Source organism: Numida meleagris, chromosome Z (assembly GCF_002078875.1).
Source record: "Numida meleagris isolate 19003 breed g44 Domestic line chromosome Z, NumMel1.0, whole genome shotgun sequence".
NCBI classification, from domain to species: Eukaryota; Metazoa; Chordata; class Aves; order Galliformes; family Numididae; genus Numida; species Numida meleagris.
In genome coordinates, this window is record NC_034438.1 from 41,242,095 (window position 1) to 41,258,129 (window position 16,035).

At 35.5% G+C, this 16,035-nt stretch overlaps 1 protein-coding gene across 12 annotated transcripts in view; it reads right to left on the reverse strand.

Moving 5' to 3' along the window:
* AGTPBP1 (ATP/GTP binding protein 1) overlaps positions 1-16,035 on the reverse strand; it is a 68,614-nt gene that overhangs the window by 38,127 nt on the left and 14,452 nt on the right. For all 12 annotated transcript variants that reach the window (XR_002433143.1, XR_002433145.1, XR_002433144.1 and 9 more), the window contains 11 exons: positions 12,585-12,714; positions 11,507-11,577; positions 10,054-10,184; positions 8,245-8,312; positions 7,791-7,854; positions 7,298-7,444; positions 6,880-7,011; positions 5,049-5,142; positions 3,566-3,603; positions 1,174-1,382; positions 727-904 (listed from right to left, as the gene is read on the reverse strand). Coding sequence is in view for 9 of the 12 variants with exons in the window: in XM_021379539.1 (XP_021235214.1) it covers positions 727-904; positions 1,174-1,382; positions 3,566-3,603; positions 5,049-5,142; positions 6,880-7,011; positions 7,298-7,444; positions 7,791-7,854; positions 8,245-8,312; positions 10,054-10,184; positions 11,507-11,538 (1,093 nt within the window). In the remaining 3 variants the exon portion in view is untranslated. The remainder of the gene's footprint in view (positions 1-726; positions 905-1,173; positions 1,383-3,565; positions 3,604-5,048; positions 5,143-6,879; positions 7,012-7,297; positions 7,445-7,790; positions 7,855-8,244; positions 8,313-10,053; positions 10,185-11,506; positions 11,578-12,584; positions 12,715-16,035) is intronic.

The following is a 16,035-nucleotide window of genomic DNA, read 5'->3' on the forward strand; positions in this document are numbered from 1 at the left end:
GGAGGCATTCAAGGCCAGGCTGGATGTGGCTCTGGGCAGCCTGGTTTAGTGGTTGGCTACCCAAGGCAGGGGGGCTGAAATTCGATGATCTTTGAGGACCTTTTCAACCAGGCCATTCTATGATTCTATGATACAATGCCTAGAAGACTGCAGCAGTCCAAGAAAGCAGCTTTACTTTTCTCATCACGTAAAAGAAGGGAGAACCACAATGATTTAAAATCTATACTTCAAATGTTACATGTTAATCTAAATTCTGTACATTCCGTTTATCAGAATAACAGAGAAATTAAAGCATACGCATTTCTGCAAAACAGGATGCACACTGTATTACATTTTGCATAGAAGAATATATATGATGACTTAAAAAGAGAATCTATATAAGTTTAGAGATGAATACGTAGAGTTTATGTTTTATACTTCAAAGCTTGATGAACATTTTAGATTATGATCACATTTTATTTCCTATTTTTTATATATCTCCAGAAACATAACCACATATTCATAACCAAAACTGTCTTCAGTTAAAGATTAAACTGTCATCAGTTAAAGGTTAATATTAGAAATTGTTGCTCCACATTAACAGCCAGAGAACATTTGCTAGCAGAAAAGAATCTCACCAGAGCCTAGGTTTTAGTAGAGAAAATCACAAATAACTTCAGCTGACTACACCATGCAAACAGTAGTGTTAGACATTTTCAAAGGAAAAACATTATAAAATTACCATACCATCAGGAGGCAAATTGTACATTTGAGCCACAGGACCACTGGCAGGAATAACTGGGAGTTGGAAGTGAAAAGCACTTTTAATAGTTGGTAAAGGAAGACGATTTTTAGGAAAACATTTTCTCATTATTAAGCTGGATGTGTTGACAAGCGGATCAAGAGTTCTTACTGCAAGGCACTCCTATGACAGAAAAATAATGAAGACAAGAAAAGAGCATCTCTCAAACCAGTAGCCAAACTGCATTAGTTTCCAAAATTCACTACTAACAGCTAAAATATTTTATTAGAAATTAACTTGAAAATACCAACATGTCTCCTTTGATGGAGAACTTCTGACAACTCAAATTCATCTTTTTAAAACACAGACTTAAAAACGAAATTTGATGACAGAATATGTTTCTAACTCTTAAGAGACAAAAAGAACAACATCAACAGAAAAGAGAAACTTACTTGTGAAGTGTTGTAAAGAATTTTCATCCCATTTGCATCAATGAATGCTTTTCTTCCCAATTTGATGTTTGTTACACTTTTAATGCACTGTAAAACTCCTTTACGTATCAGCATATATCTGTGTCGACTATCGTGACGGTGCCAATCAACATAAATTGTTAAAAGCATGTGTACGTATCCTCTATCTACTGCTCTCCTGGCATTTGTTTCTTTATTAAAAAAAAAATTAGGAAAGTAAATTAAAAATTCAGCAATTACTTCAATATTGTAATGTCTTCAGTATTACTTTCATATCTATTTTAAAATGATTTTTTACACAAGTTACTGAACTACTTCATTGAAGGTATTACTTCAGCCACACTTGGCAGTGCATTACATCAAAGTAATAATCAAAACTGTAGCAAGTCTGTTTCCTTATTTTCAAGACATTTCTTAAAAGCCCTATTTCCTCCCTGTGAGTCAGTATTGCCAAACTTTTAACTAACTCATTCTAAGCCACACATACATCAGTTGTGGAAGTGAATTTTTCATTTAACTACTTTTTACAGTTGGGAAGTATACATATCAAAGTCTATAATACAATATCTAATAGGCAAAATATTATGAATATAAAAGTGATTAGCAGAATTTCTGTACATATTTCCACCTTGTTAAAATGAATCTAGTATCTAGAATCTAGTATCTAGTTATTCTTGCTCCAAGATGGAAATAAAGTTGATGGTTTTCGCACTACTATTCTTTTAATTAAAATCCCAATTCGAACATGAGCAAGTTTAGAAAAATGAGTACTAGAAAAAAAAATTTAACTAGAACACAATATAATTAATGCATGTAATAAATGGCAAGTGTATAAGTGTACAAATGCTGTAAATTACTACTGCAATTTTCAAAATCAACACCATTTGATTTTCTATTTTGCGTTAATTTATTGACCAGTGACATTCTTCGCTTGCCCTATACAAAATTATATGAATAAGTATCATTTTAAAGAGCAAGCATAGGAAATACTACTCCCATGAAAAGTGACTAAATGATCAACTCCAATACTCTATACTTAGTTCTTCAGAGTAACACTGCATGTAGTTTCTTCATTTTACCAGAAGAACAATGTGGATTACCACTAAAAGGTAACTGTAAGACAATGTCAGATAGCAAATTAAAAAAATATATATATCACTATCAAAACACAGCGTAAGCACAGGATTTGAAATAAACTTTCCTGCTGTTTGTAACCCATATGGTATTGCAGCAACAGTCACTCACACAAAATACTTGAACTCCAAACACTACACGAGTTGGGTAATCAGTATGCCAGCTGCACTCTACACACAGAAATTAATATTTTTATGAAAAGATTTACTTACATGAAATGTAGAAAGTTACAATGTCAAGATCCCTCATGACTAAATAAGACTCATCTCAAATAAATGCACAAGACTTCCTTTTTCAAATACGTACCTTTTCAACATTTGATTTCTTTCCTGAATACCAAACTTGACAGCAAGTTCACAGAACAGAATACCAATAACAATTCATAAATATTTCCCTCCCTGAATTTCCCAGGGAGAAACCCCCACATTAGTAAAAACACAAATCCATAACACCAAAGTATCAGTCCTGTTCAAATCTGAGAGAACTCAGCACTGTGTAATAAGCAGCAAAGACTTTTCCTCTTGTACATCTGAAATAGTTTTCTGAAAATATAAATATGCCTCAGCTCTTACCAAACTCTATGAGAACTACTAGGAATGCTGTAGCTTTTATGCAACTGTTTAGAGAGAATGAATTTTTTCTCTCTTGTCAGTTATAATCTTAGTGCAAAATCAACACCGATGGCATTTGTCAGTTATCCACTGCCATCAGCTGACACAGCCAATGTCTGAGAACAGGTCATTGTTTTGTTACCCCTGGTAGCACTTCATGGGCATCACCAGCAGTCTTGTCTTTAACAACCTGTTCATCAGAAAGGTACCCAAAGGAACTGCCTATTTTCCGCGACATCCAATAGATATTTTCAGGTATTTGTACGAAGAAGATGTATATGAGAGAAGCTACAGATATCTTGTCTGAAGAGCTGAGATGAATGAATATAAAAGGTTATCTCTCCACCTTGGTTCCACACCAATTCTGCGGAAGCTGTGCAACCTTTCTGCTGCAGAACTGAAGAAACAGTAACTAATTATTATGTATATGTACCACAGAAAAATTGAAGTACCAGAGACTGCAGACAGAACTGTAACTTTATTTTTAAACAACTTGTCCATTATTTTGTTTTGGCCACAGACTTAGCACTAGTTCTACTCTTTTTTCTACATAAACACACATTTATATGTTTATACACACACATATTTATCTCAACTAGACAAATAGTTTCTTGTAGTCAAAAACTTACTTGATTTTAGCAATGCAGCAAGTGTGTCTAAAGCAACCCTGTCAACATAACAAGAATAGTCAAACAACAAACAACTAGTGAACTTCATCTACAACATTGTAAAGCTATTAAAAAAAAAAAGTAGAGCTAGCAGATTTCTTTAGCATCTACCCTAACTGTTTTCCTGGTTGCACTATATCACAGACTTGGCCCTAAAAATTTGGTTTTATTAAAATACCATGCATCTCTTTTATATCTGAAATCTGATGGTGAAATTTAAAAACATAAATGCTATATAAATTCTCACTCTGCAAGAAACAGCATTAAGTGGCAATGCAAAGTTTATGAACTATATTCAGTGGATATTTCTAACACCCATGTTTTTATCTTAGCAGTAGAGCAAGTACTTCTGTAAAACAAAATACACTGTTTTAGAAAACCATAAGTCAAAATGAGCAGTTTATGAATATAGGGGAGTAATGCTCATCAATGTGTACTATAATTCAAGATCATACAAGATTTTTTGCACATAAATATCTTGTCTCAACTAAGTCAAGAAGTACAACTAGAAAACTTACATACTTATTTTTACCCTCTTTGTAAGGATAGACTTCACACATCTGATCTCAGGCCATAAACAAGGATATCAAGATTACTCACATCACGGAATAGTAAGTTCATGTGTTTAATTTTAGCTGGGACTTAAAGGGGCAGTGCTTGTTTTTTAAAACATACTCCACTGACCACAAGTATCGTCTGTTTTAGATAACATAACATAACATAGCTAGAATATGAAGCAAACAAAATTATTATTTTGTTAAGCAGGCAAAAAAATTGGTTTCCCACAGGTATGCATTTAGAAACGTTAGTAGTGTGTAACGAAAAGGCTATTTTCAGTAAGATACACTTGCTCTTTTTTATCCTAACTTCTCTGCACCCGCCCTCCCTTGCAAAAAAAAAAATACCCCCCCACACACCTAAATATAATAAAATACCTAACGCCACTAGTTTAAAGTACCCAAAGAAATTTGGTTTTACACTATAGTTAGCTAGACTGGTATTGTTGGTGCTTCCTAATTGCTTTGATGTAGGACACAAAGAAAATTCTCTTACACTAATGTCACTCTGAAATCACAAAGAAGATTTGGAAGATTATTCAACAGACAAAAATTGATAGCATTGTACCGATCAGTTTGCCCTTATATGGGGATAGCGGGTAGCATATGTACAGCTTGCTTGCAGGAATACTGGTGGTAAAAAATAACATTTGTACTCTTTTACATGGATTGTAACTGGGCATTGAAATATTCTACTTATTCTACCCAGTGTTACTCTACTGGGTAAAATTATCAGATTTGTAGCTCTCCCACCCACATCTCTTTAACTTACAAATGTAAGCTACATTTGATATCTCTAATACTCCTATTCATTAAAAAAAAAAATTGAAACACATGTAAAGTTTGCTCCAAATACTCCAAATACTCTCCAAATAGACATTACTTACTTCATAAGGCTAGTGTTCTTCTTACTAAAAGGTCCAATGATCTTAAACATCAGTTCTACTACTCCATTCTTTCCTAAGGACACGGCATTTACAGCTGGAAGAGATAAAAAAAAAATTAAAGCCATTTTAATATGGTATAACTAGAAAGGCAAAAGAAAATCAGTACTCTCAAACTAAAATCCAGGCAAGTACATTCTGAAAAACAGAATGATTATGACAAGCTGACACTATTGTTCACATAATCGTTGTATAAATCCAATCCTTGTAAAACTTGCAAAAGAAAAAAAACAAAATACACAAAATATTACTGCTTCACAGATAAAATCAAACACTACTTCTAATGCATGCTTCTGATTCCTTTGTTACTAAGATAAATTATTAAAATGATTTTGCCATAAAGCTCACAGTTTGAGACAGCATCGTATCTAAAATTTTGAGGCTATCAGGATCTATGATTTGATATTATCCTTCAGCACCAGGATAGATAGGTTTACTTGCCAGTATCTGAAAGTCAATCATTTGCTGTAAAGTATAAAAATGCCAATCAGCATTGCCCCATTTAACCTTTCCTGAACCAAATGTTATGCATGCAGATTTTCAGAAAATAAAAAATAATAATACAGAGAGAAAGGTACAAATTAGGAGAAATAGTGGTAAGACTGTTGTTCAAGGAATGCACACTGTATAGCTCATACAAACACAGGAATTCAACTGCCAACTAAGCTCAGCAAGACACAGTCCTAGCAAAACAGAAGACAGCAACTAAGCAGTGTGAACTTCAACATAATAAATGCCGCATTAGTAGAATTCAATTCTTAAACCCAAGTTCCAAAGTTGTCATGATTAGCAGCACTATTACAATAGTGTAAGTTAATGAAAATTAGCACTCTATTCTAGTAGCAAATGGAAAGAAACTGTAAGTAATGCTACCCAGCAAACTGAAATAAACTACAATTTTTTCTGTTTGTAAAGAGTGGGAAATACAGAAAGACAGACGTGATCTAAGCAGAATCCGAAATAGAGACTCTCATGTTCAGGCTGAAGTAAGTTTTTAGCTAAGCTACGTGACTAGCTCTATTAACTTCTCCCATTTAAAAGTATTTTACCTCATTATCATACAGCTCAAAGGAAACAAAGCTTCCGCACAAAGCACTGGGACTTTACAAATTCTACATGCTTACCTGAATGTCCTCAAAAAATGTCCACTAATCATAGAGGATATTAAGTCAGTTCTCTCAGAAGAATGTGATTATGTTTTCACCTTCAGACATGTATTTAGAAGGCTAAATTGCCATTTTTAGTTCAATAGAAAAATCTTTAGCACTCATCAAGAGAAGTACAGTGAGAACCACACTATTTTCACCATTTCCTACTATCCACACAAACACTGAATTATTAATAATACCTGTGTGAGCTACGTTTTAACTTAGGAGCTATGAATTAGAATAAAAATACAGTAAAAAGCAAAAACTCATGAGCACGTATAGAAGTGTTTTTGCAAGTACAATGTCAGCATTCCTGGTTTAGATCATAAAGTACCAGCACTTATGCAAATGAGATGCCCTCAAGTTGTATATAATTAATTACATTAGTTAAACAACTCCAACCATACACTGAACAAAAACCCAAAGATATGCAAGAAGAATACATACACTTCACAGATTTTACTAGACTTTTAAGCAATCTGACAAAATAAAAATCAAATTATCAAGTAACCATAGTGACTAACCATTTAACATTAAACAAATATTTAGATGCTATATTTTAACCACATCTGTATAAAAAAAAATGGAATCACATGGGAAAGAAAAGAATGATCTGCAATACTTACAGTTAGTTGAATAAACTCTTAATACTTGAAGACATGGTAATATTAGCCTATGGTTCTGCAAATTCTGCTTCACTAAATTCAGTGATATGTTCAGGGCACCATTAATTCTTGCTTTCATGCCAATCTTTTTGTCTGACACACACAAAAAAAGTCAAATCAATCAAATTTGATCAATCAAATCAGTTTTGATATTATCATTAAAATATGAAAGTGAAATAAACTGTGAATTCTTTCAAGTGATACGTTAACTCTGCATGTCTATTTTTACAAATTTTCCCTCCCCTCTAATCTAGTCCTCCTTTTTTTTTTTCCTCTACCACTTCTGAAGTGCATGGATGCTTGGACAGTAAAAAAGGGAAAAATTTTACTAGGTTTCAACTACAAAACCTCAAAGTTTCTAAAATATGTTCACTATCACCTTTTGGACCAATTTTTGCAAGAAGGGTATGAAGAAGCACCATTAATTCTTCATTTGGTGGAGATTCTTTGCTTGCATTCAAAAGCAGCTGCAACAAGATCTGCGTCCCTCCTTTGGTGACCAAGATGCTTGCTCTCCGACCGCCACCTAGTAATCAAAACTCAGTTGAGACTGTCATAGCTGAAGAGCAGTTAAATATCTAAACTATAATAACCAGAAAGAAAGGCTTCAAATAGTAATGCTTATAGCAATATTTTCTTCAAATGTGACTGCACAACAGTAAAGGCATGCTTGTCTTAGATTTATAGCAACATAAATTATTAATGTATGAAAGATTATTTGAAAAGTCACTTCAGTCTTTATGATCTTTTGATGCTTCCGAAGCACAGAATGCATATAAACCTTAGCAAACTTCAGGGGAAAATAAATAAATAAATAAAAAGTCTGCAGAAGAATATAAGAGTATAATCACCATTCGTTAATAAACACTTACCAACTGAGACTAATTCAATGAGAATACTCAATATATTTAGAATAGTTTGAGGATCTCTTGTATTCTGCAATAAAAAATAGAGATATTACTTTGCTTAATTTAGAAATCCAGTATCATCTTAGATATTTAAAGCTCAAAGAAAATTTCCACCACAAAAATCAAACAGAACTTAAGATGTTACTGTCCATCTAACCATCCCATCAGGCAGCCTGAGTTCACCATAAAACCCATTAAAATCTAGTTCTTAGTATGAAATATTAATGGAAATATTTGGAAAAAAGGGAGAGAAATAATTAAGCGCAATGCTTCCAGACCCTACCTAATCATTACAATTCTTTGACAAAATCAAGTTTTAGAGATAAGGAAGGATAGCTACATATTTAATAATACCAAACCCAAGGACAATATGAAAACTTGCAATGTCCACAAAAGCACAGAGATTAGAAGGTTTTACCTCTAGGGTTGATAGGATAACTTCTATTGCACTGGAACCCTTAGAAGTCATCTCCTTCCTGGTTTTTTCTGTTGGTGAGAAATAAGTTGTTTTTGTTTTAATGTATTAGCTACTGTAGTGTTTAGTATTATATTATTAGACATTCTTGCCTTCAGTTTGAACATAAATTTTAAAACAGTCTGAAAAGTGAAGATAGCCTGAACAGGGCTAGCAATAAACAACATTTGAAAGAGAGGGTAAGAAGTAGAGCAAAAGCAGCTGTAATTCAATATATTTATGAGTTCAAGTCATAGACTCATTTACGATGTGTGCTCCAAAAGTAATGTCTCCTATTCGTAATGTGGGCCCACAACATCAAAAGTGGATTCTGATGTTATGGCAGTAGAGGCTGAACCTTCCCACCAATATTCTGTTACATTCTGTTGCTGTGTGACAGATGGCAGCAGAGGGGCAGTCTGACAAAATGGTGTCTGACATGGAAGCGTGTATGAAACAAAGGAGTGTCACTGAATTCCTCTGTGTGGAAAAAATAACACAGACACTCACTGAGTATTTATGGAGACCAAACAGGGGATGTGATTACAGTGGGTGGTGTGTTCCAGCAGTAGTGACAGCAAAACATCTCTAATGGTGCAGATTTTTATGAGTATGGCATGCAGGCCATTGTTCATTGCTGGCAAAAATGCTGAGAAATAGTGTTTTGTAGCTGGGAATTTGCTCTATCAAATGGTGTTACTGTGCTCTTTATATCCGTTGTAGTTTCCATGGAAATAAATACGAGGCATTACTTTTGAAGCAGCTACAGTATACTAGTCTACTGTAGTAACATGTCACTTCTGAGCAGCATTAAAACTAAAAATGAACTGTTTTAACAGTAAACAGCTTATTCTTCATATGAAGGTATTTTTCCAAGTATCAGTTTTGTTCCTCTCATTACAAGAAAGACATCAAGGCCCTGGAGCACGTCCAGAGAAGGGCAACAAAGCTGTGAAAGGTCTAAAGCATAAGCCTTATGGGGAGCGGCTGAGGGAGCTGGAATTGTTCAGTCTGGAGAAGATGAGGCTCAGAGGAAACCTTATCACTCTCTACAATGACCTGAAAGGAGGTTGAAAGGAGGTTGAAAGGAGGTGGGGGTCAGTCTTCTCCCAGGTAACCAGTAGCAGGACAAAAGGTAACGGCTTTAAGTTACACTAGGAGAGGTTCAGGTTGGATATTAGGAAGAATTTATTCTGAGAAGGAGTGGTAAGGTATTGAAACAGGCTGCTCAGAGATGTGGTGGAGTCACCATCCCTGGAGGTGTTAAGGAAACATGTACATATGGCACTTAGGAACGTGATTAGTGGGTATGCTGGTAATACGTAGACAGTTTAACTAGATGATTTTTGATGTCTTCTTCCAACTTTAATGATTCTATGATTTATTAAAAGAAGAATGCTTCCTTTTATATTAATTTAACTGGAGCAGTTACATATTTTACAATGCATCAAATATGACAGTATCACAGTAGGTATCCTTACAGATTAAGTATAATATACATATGCAGTTTTTTTTAAGTAAAAAGTTTATGTATAATATAAATAATAAAAAATATGTTGTATTGACAATACAAAATGCATTCAGTGTAACCAATACTATACCAGATAACATTAAACATGGTCTTAGACAGGTGCCTTTAACAAACCATTAGAGAAACAGACAGATAATAAAGCTTTGCAAGTAGAAGCAAAAATTAAAAGTCCAGCAAGAAAGAAACTGAGGGAGGAAGGCTCAAAAGGAAAACTATTAGAAAGAAAAAACCCAGTTGTTTACCCTGACTCTGGACCAAATGAAGGATCTTTGCAGTAACATATCTGGCATTATCTGCTTCTCCCAAAACAGAGTCCAAATTAATCTTCTCCAGCTGTGACAGCAAAGACATAGTCCGAGAACTGGTAGAAACACTAAAAGAAATAATTTTTACCTTCATTTAGATATTTACATTAAGCAGGATATCAAATACTAGATTAGAAAAAAAAATAAAAACAAAACAAAACCAAATACCCACAACAACAACAGAAAAACCCAAACACTAAAAGCGGAAGTCCCAGAAGTCCCACGAGAATAGTACACAGAACAGCTATTTCACTTCTGTAGTTCATCTTGATTGGAAAACAAGCGCAATTCTTCATACAAGGGTTGCTCCAAAAGCCCCCTATTTATTATGCTGTTCCATGACCTAAGAGGTAGAAGTTGGTATGGCAATAGAAGTTGAATAATGCCACCAATATTATATTACATTTTGTAGCTGTGCAGCCAGTTGCAACAGAGTGGCAGTCTGACAAAATGGCGCCTGACACAGAAGTGACTATGAAGCAAAGGTGTGTAATACATGTAGAAAACACAGCACCTGTTGACATTCATCAATGTTTGCTGAACATCTGTGGAGACAAACTAGTGGATGTGAGCAAGTGAAGGGGTGAGTGGTGTGTATCAGCAGTGACAGAACCAACAGTGGGTCACCTCCACTGGTGCAAATTAAGACAAATTTAAATGTTTTCATTTAAATTGGGATATAACCTTCTTACAAATTATAAATCCATCCCAAGATATATCCATTCACTCATTTAGAAAAGATCTGGAATTTCAGAGAACTAGAATTGAAGCCACAACAGCCTATTTTGCTGCACTGAGAATTTTTCTAAAACATCAGATCAGATGGTTTGATGAAACAAAGTGGTTCAACTAGTTCAAGAAAAGAATAAAACTTTAAGTCCTTCAGCAGTTCCTTATGTCTACTGTGACGTTGCCTTCCACAGTTAATCATATAGATTTTTCAAATATTTGTTAAGATGAGCTATCACAAAAATAACAAACTCTTCTGTAATTTAATTTGCTTGTATTGTTGGATTGTAGAATTGCTGTATAATTACATACATTTTGTGACTTCCTGTGCAGTGTTAGAAATTTATCCTTTAATTCCTTCAGTAAAAACCTTTGTTGTTTCACCAGAATCTGCGTGAAAGTAATTGGTATTTCTTTCAGTGAAACTGAATGCATATGAAACTACACATGGATACATCTGAGAATAAATGCTGGAAAATTTTAAGTGTGGACAATTATTCATTAAAAGTGAAGTTACTTTACGCTAATCAGTGAAAACTTCCTCAGTGTTTCAGAACATCAATTCACGCTACCGTAAGAGACAAACAATATTTTATTTAACGTAACGATTGCTTCTTCATAAATCTCAAATGTCTTGATGCTGAGAAGTCACTAAACTCACCTTTTTTCAGATGATGTTTTTACTTTGTTCATATCGGAAATCTTATTTGTCAAATCACCATCTCCAATAACCTGGAAGATATTAAATAATCACAAATTGTCAATATCTACTGCTATTTACTGATGACATGTTATCACTATATTGAATGTCTCTGCACTAGAAATGCTAAGTAAGTTAATTCACACTGATCACACTTCTCCACTAAAGTTCTTCCTCTCTTCAATCTATTTGACATCACTTTTGAAGTAAAGTATTGTATTGTAAATATGGGCTGTGGTTCCACATTATAATTTAGTCCTACCAAGCTCAGAGTTTGATTATAATAAAACAGAAATTGATGTCAAGAGATTTAACAGCTCATATTTTCATCTCCATAACTATAAGTCACCAAACAAAGCTTCTTTGATGAAAAGCACTTTTAAAAACTTTCTGGATAATGTGAGATACCACAAAATACTTATTTCTGACTACTGGTCTACACATCTAGAATAACAAGGAACAGTGGCACAGCAAGAAACATGGAGTGTTTGTTGCTCTTATTTAAGCAAGACCTGAATGCATTTCTTGGACAGAAACCATACTGTGCTAAGGACTCAATTTTCCTATCCTTTTAAGGACATAGTGTCCTCAGGGTACACTGTTTCCTCAAACAGTGCCTCCGAGCAATTAAGGTTGCAGTCTACAGGACCATTAACTGAACCTCAGTACTTCCATTTGAGGTCTAATATGAATAATAAATACTCTACTGTAACAACAAAAAAACCAGAAACATAACACCAAAATCACGATGGTGTTCTCAAAAGGGCACAGAGTAAGTTTTAAGATAGATGACAGGATAAACAGAGAAAAGAAAAAAAAAAGATATTCAAAGATACAGGTGGTGAGAAGACAACACACTTATTCTCTTGGGAAATGGTGGCAAGAAATATGCACACCCCATAGAGAAATTCGTAAGACTTTCCAAAAAATTTTGTTCAGCATATATAATAACCAGTTTTTGATTATTGGCATATTCCATTTGGCAGCTGCTAAAAGTCTAAAGCAGTTGAAGCATGAAGGACGTTTTTTCAAAGCTTACCTGAAAACAGAATCTTTTCTCAAAAACCAGTAAGCAATTGCTTAGCTTTTCAAGAATTCCAGCTTCACTCAAGTGAACAGCTGTCCTAGATAAGTTCAAGTAACCTTCAGCTGCACACTATCTTGACTTCCTTTAAAGAAAATGAATAGTTAAAGGAGAATAGCTGTGTTCACCACAAAGCAGACAATATGACAAAATATAAAGCTGGGATTATTCAATCCAGACTGCAGGTCTTACTGGGGGGAATATATTAGATTCTTGAATTCAAGTAGCCAAGTGCTGTTTAGTTTGCAGTGCTGACCTGCTGTCTGACAGCAGATGATGAACAGTCTGACAGTGCCAACAGCGTCACATATTATAGTGCACAGAAATGCCTTACAAGTGGAGCCAGCAACACAGCTGAACTGTCCTGAACCGCAAGGTCTTAATCTTCTTGACTCTAAATTCCATACAAAATATTGAACATCAGTGAGCAATAAGGTACAAACAGAGCAGGTCAAGCAGGTTAAAATAAAAAAAAAAGAACTCCTACACACACACACAACACAAAGCAAAAAGGATCAGGGAGGAAAGAATATACACACTAAACAGCAGCAATGCAGAGGGTTGTGGTGGAATAGTTATAGATAGTAAAGTAACTAATTATCTTTCTAACATTCTAATAGATGATGCAAGAAATCACGAAGTGTTATTATAGCTTTAAATGTTATGCTTAATTTGAATAAAGGATTCCTAGAAAGGTAAAGACAACAAGTACCTGGGGCACAGCTAACGCCACTTTTCTGCCAGTTATAGCATAGAAGAGAGTAAATTACCAGCAGTTATTGCACACTAGGAAGAACAACCAAAAGGAAAAAAAAAAAAAAACAAAACAGTGAACCAGCATGGCGTAGAGGGTGATGAGTAGTTAAATTTCAAGTTGATATATGCTGGATTCTGTGGAATCTCCCACGGTCATTTCATACTGCCTGTGGAACACTATCCCATGGCAAATTCCTCATAGTAAATTTCTTCAGGCAGGTAAAGTTCCAAATCAGAAGCTGCACTTACATAACAGTGCAATGCTAAGACATGAAATGGACTACAAGAAGTTAGTCTTTATTTTCACCTTACCCACTCCCCCCTAAAAGTAACAATATGCCTGATGTGACATGTATTTGCCTTCCTCCCAAGTGAATTTTTTGTCACTGAGCCACCAACTCTGCTTCACTAATCTTTCCAGTCCTATGAAACCCATGGGCGAAGCCTAAGTAAAAGGGCAGAGGATACACTCAGTATTTCTCATAAGCTTTCTCATAAGTTTCAGAATGCACTGAAATGCAAGCGTAACATGGAACCTACATTCCTGCTTGCTAGACAAACAACCACAAAGCTATTACATAAATTGAGAAGCACTATTACAGAATTATTTTCTTTTGTTCAGAATAACAGCTAAAGATTTAACAGCCACCACTTCATTTACACCTTACATCCAGGGCTGTCTGCTGGGAGTGCCTGCTAGACTACTGAGACATATAAGGACACCATCTACCTCAATGCTAACTTGATTTCTACATTAGATCAACACCAAGATGCTCAGCATCTCCAAGGCAGCAATAGCTCTGGTCAGACATTGAGACAGGATTCACAGGAAATATTACTGACGTGAGTTAGGTAGCAACTGTGCGGAGGGGGAAAGGGCAAGTAGTAATTCTGGCACAGTGCTCTTGCTATTGGGTATTAATTCCATTCCACCACTGCAGAGGACTTGACCTCAGAATTTCTGTGAGAAAATGTAGAAGGATGATGACTCAGGTGACAGAATCCAGGTGTTACTATCTTCCTTTATAAAAAACCTCAAATCCACTTCTTTTTGCGTCAATAAAAAAATTTACAGATTTAAGCTTTTCTCTGTTTGACTGTCAGGTTTGACAATTCCCATTTCTATGATCTCCCAAGATCACAGATCAAGTACTCATGTTATTTGCTGTCCAAAACCTTCATCAGGAACACCAGCTTTTTCCTTGGTTTCACTCATCCACATCTGATGCACAGATAAAATTTGTTCCTGATACTTTTGTGATCCTAAATGCACTGGCTTGGGGAAAGTGGCACCTAAAATACGGTGTTTCAAAAAATAAGCAAATAAACAAGACAACTCCTCACTAAAATCAGGTCACTCCTCTTGTTTGTCTTACATACTTCTTCACACAAATATCAGGAATACCAGAGTGCATTAGAAACCAACAAAATCATCAACTTTACCATCCACCATCACAGAATCACAGAACTGTAGGGTCTGGAAGGGACCTCTGGAGATCATCAAGTCCAACCTCTCTGCTAAAGCAGATTCCCTAGCAGGCATCCAGATGGGTCCTGAATATCTGCACAGAAGGAAACTCCACAACCTCTCCGCGCAGTCTGTTCCAGTGCTATGTCATTCTCACAGTGAAGAAGTTCCTCCTTGCCTTAGTATGGAACTTCCTGTGTTACAGTTTCTACTCATTGCCCCTTCTCTGTTGCTTGCATCAAAAAGAGCCAGCCCTCACTGACTTCGCTCCAGCACTTTAGAGGTTTACAAACAATGATGAGATCCCTGCTCAGCCTTCTCAACCCCAGACTGAACAGTCCCACGTCTCTCAGTCTTTCCTCATACAGGTGATGCTCCAGGTCCCTCATCAACTTTGTCACTCTCCACTGGACACTTCCTAAGAGATCCATGCCTTTTTTGAACTGGGGAGCTGAAGTACTTAGGGCTGAACAATCGGCTCTGAACCAAAGCTGACCTATAAATGAACCTCACAACCAAACGCTATACCACACATGCAATGCAATATTTATCTTTTGTGCTGTTTTAACGTGAATATATATTTTGATGCCAATTTATAAAGATCTTTTGTAACACCTATTGTGCAACACTAACCAATAGGAGATTTTTCCTTATTTAGAGGCATGTTTACAAGGCAGTAAAACCTTGTGAGCAGTGAGATCAGACATCTGACCTTGTTGAGAAATATGTGGTAAAAGCCCAAATAGATAGAGACACTCCCTTGGTTCCTCCTTGAGCCCTGGCCAGACTTTGGGTGGAATCCAACAGGAGGATGACACCAGAAGTTTCTGCACTTGAAGTTGTGCAAGCTTGCTTATTCAACAATGTAAAATTGTTGTACTACCCCGTTGTAGTGAGTTCAGAGACCTCACCTACAAGTGGACACATTGCATAGGACCTCCTAGTTGCCGGGAAAGGCTGTCCAAATCCTCGCTGCAACCAGAGTTCCCCAGCAATTGCAGATCTGGATGATGGTAAAGTATTTGGGCGATTGGTGATGTATCTTTCTTAATCACTAGTTAATTTTGTGTAGTAACAAAAACATCACACTGTTCTGTTACATTCTTTCTGTATCCTTTCACCTTATTTTGTTTTATTCTTGCCGTACTATTTCACTTTTTATTTTATTTTTTTAATTTAAGT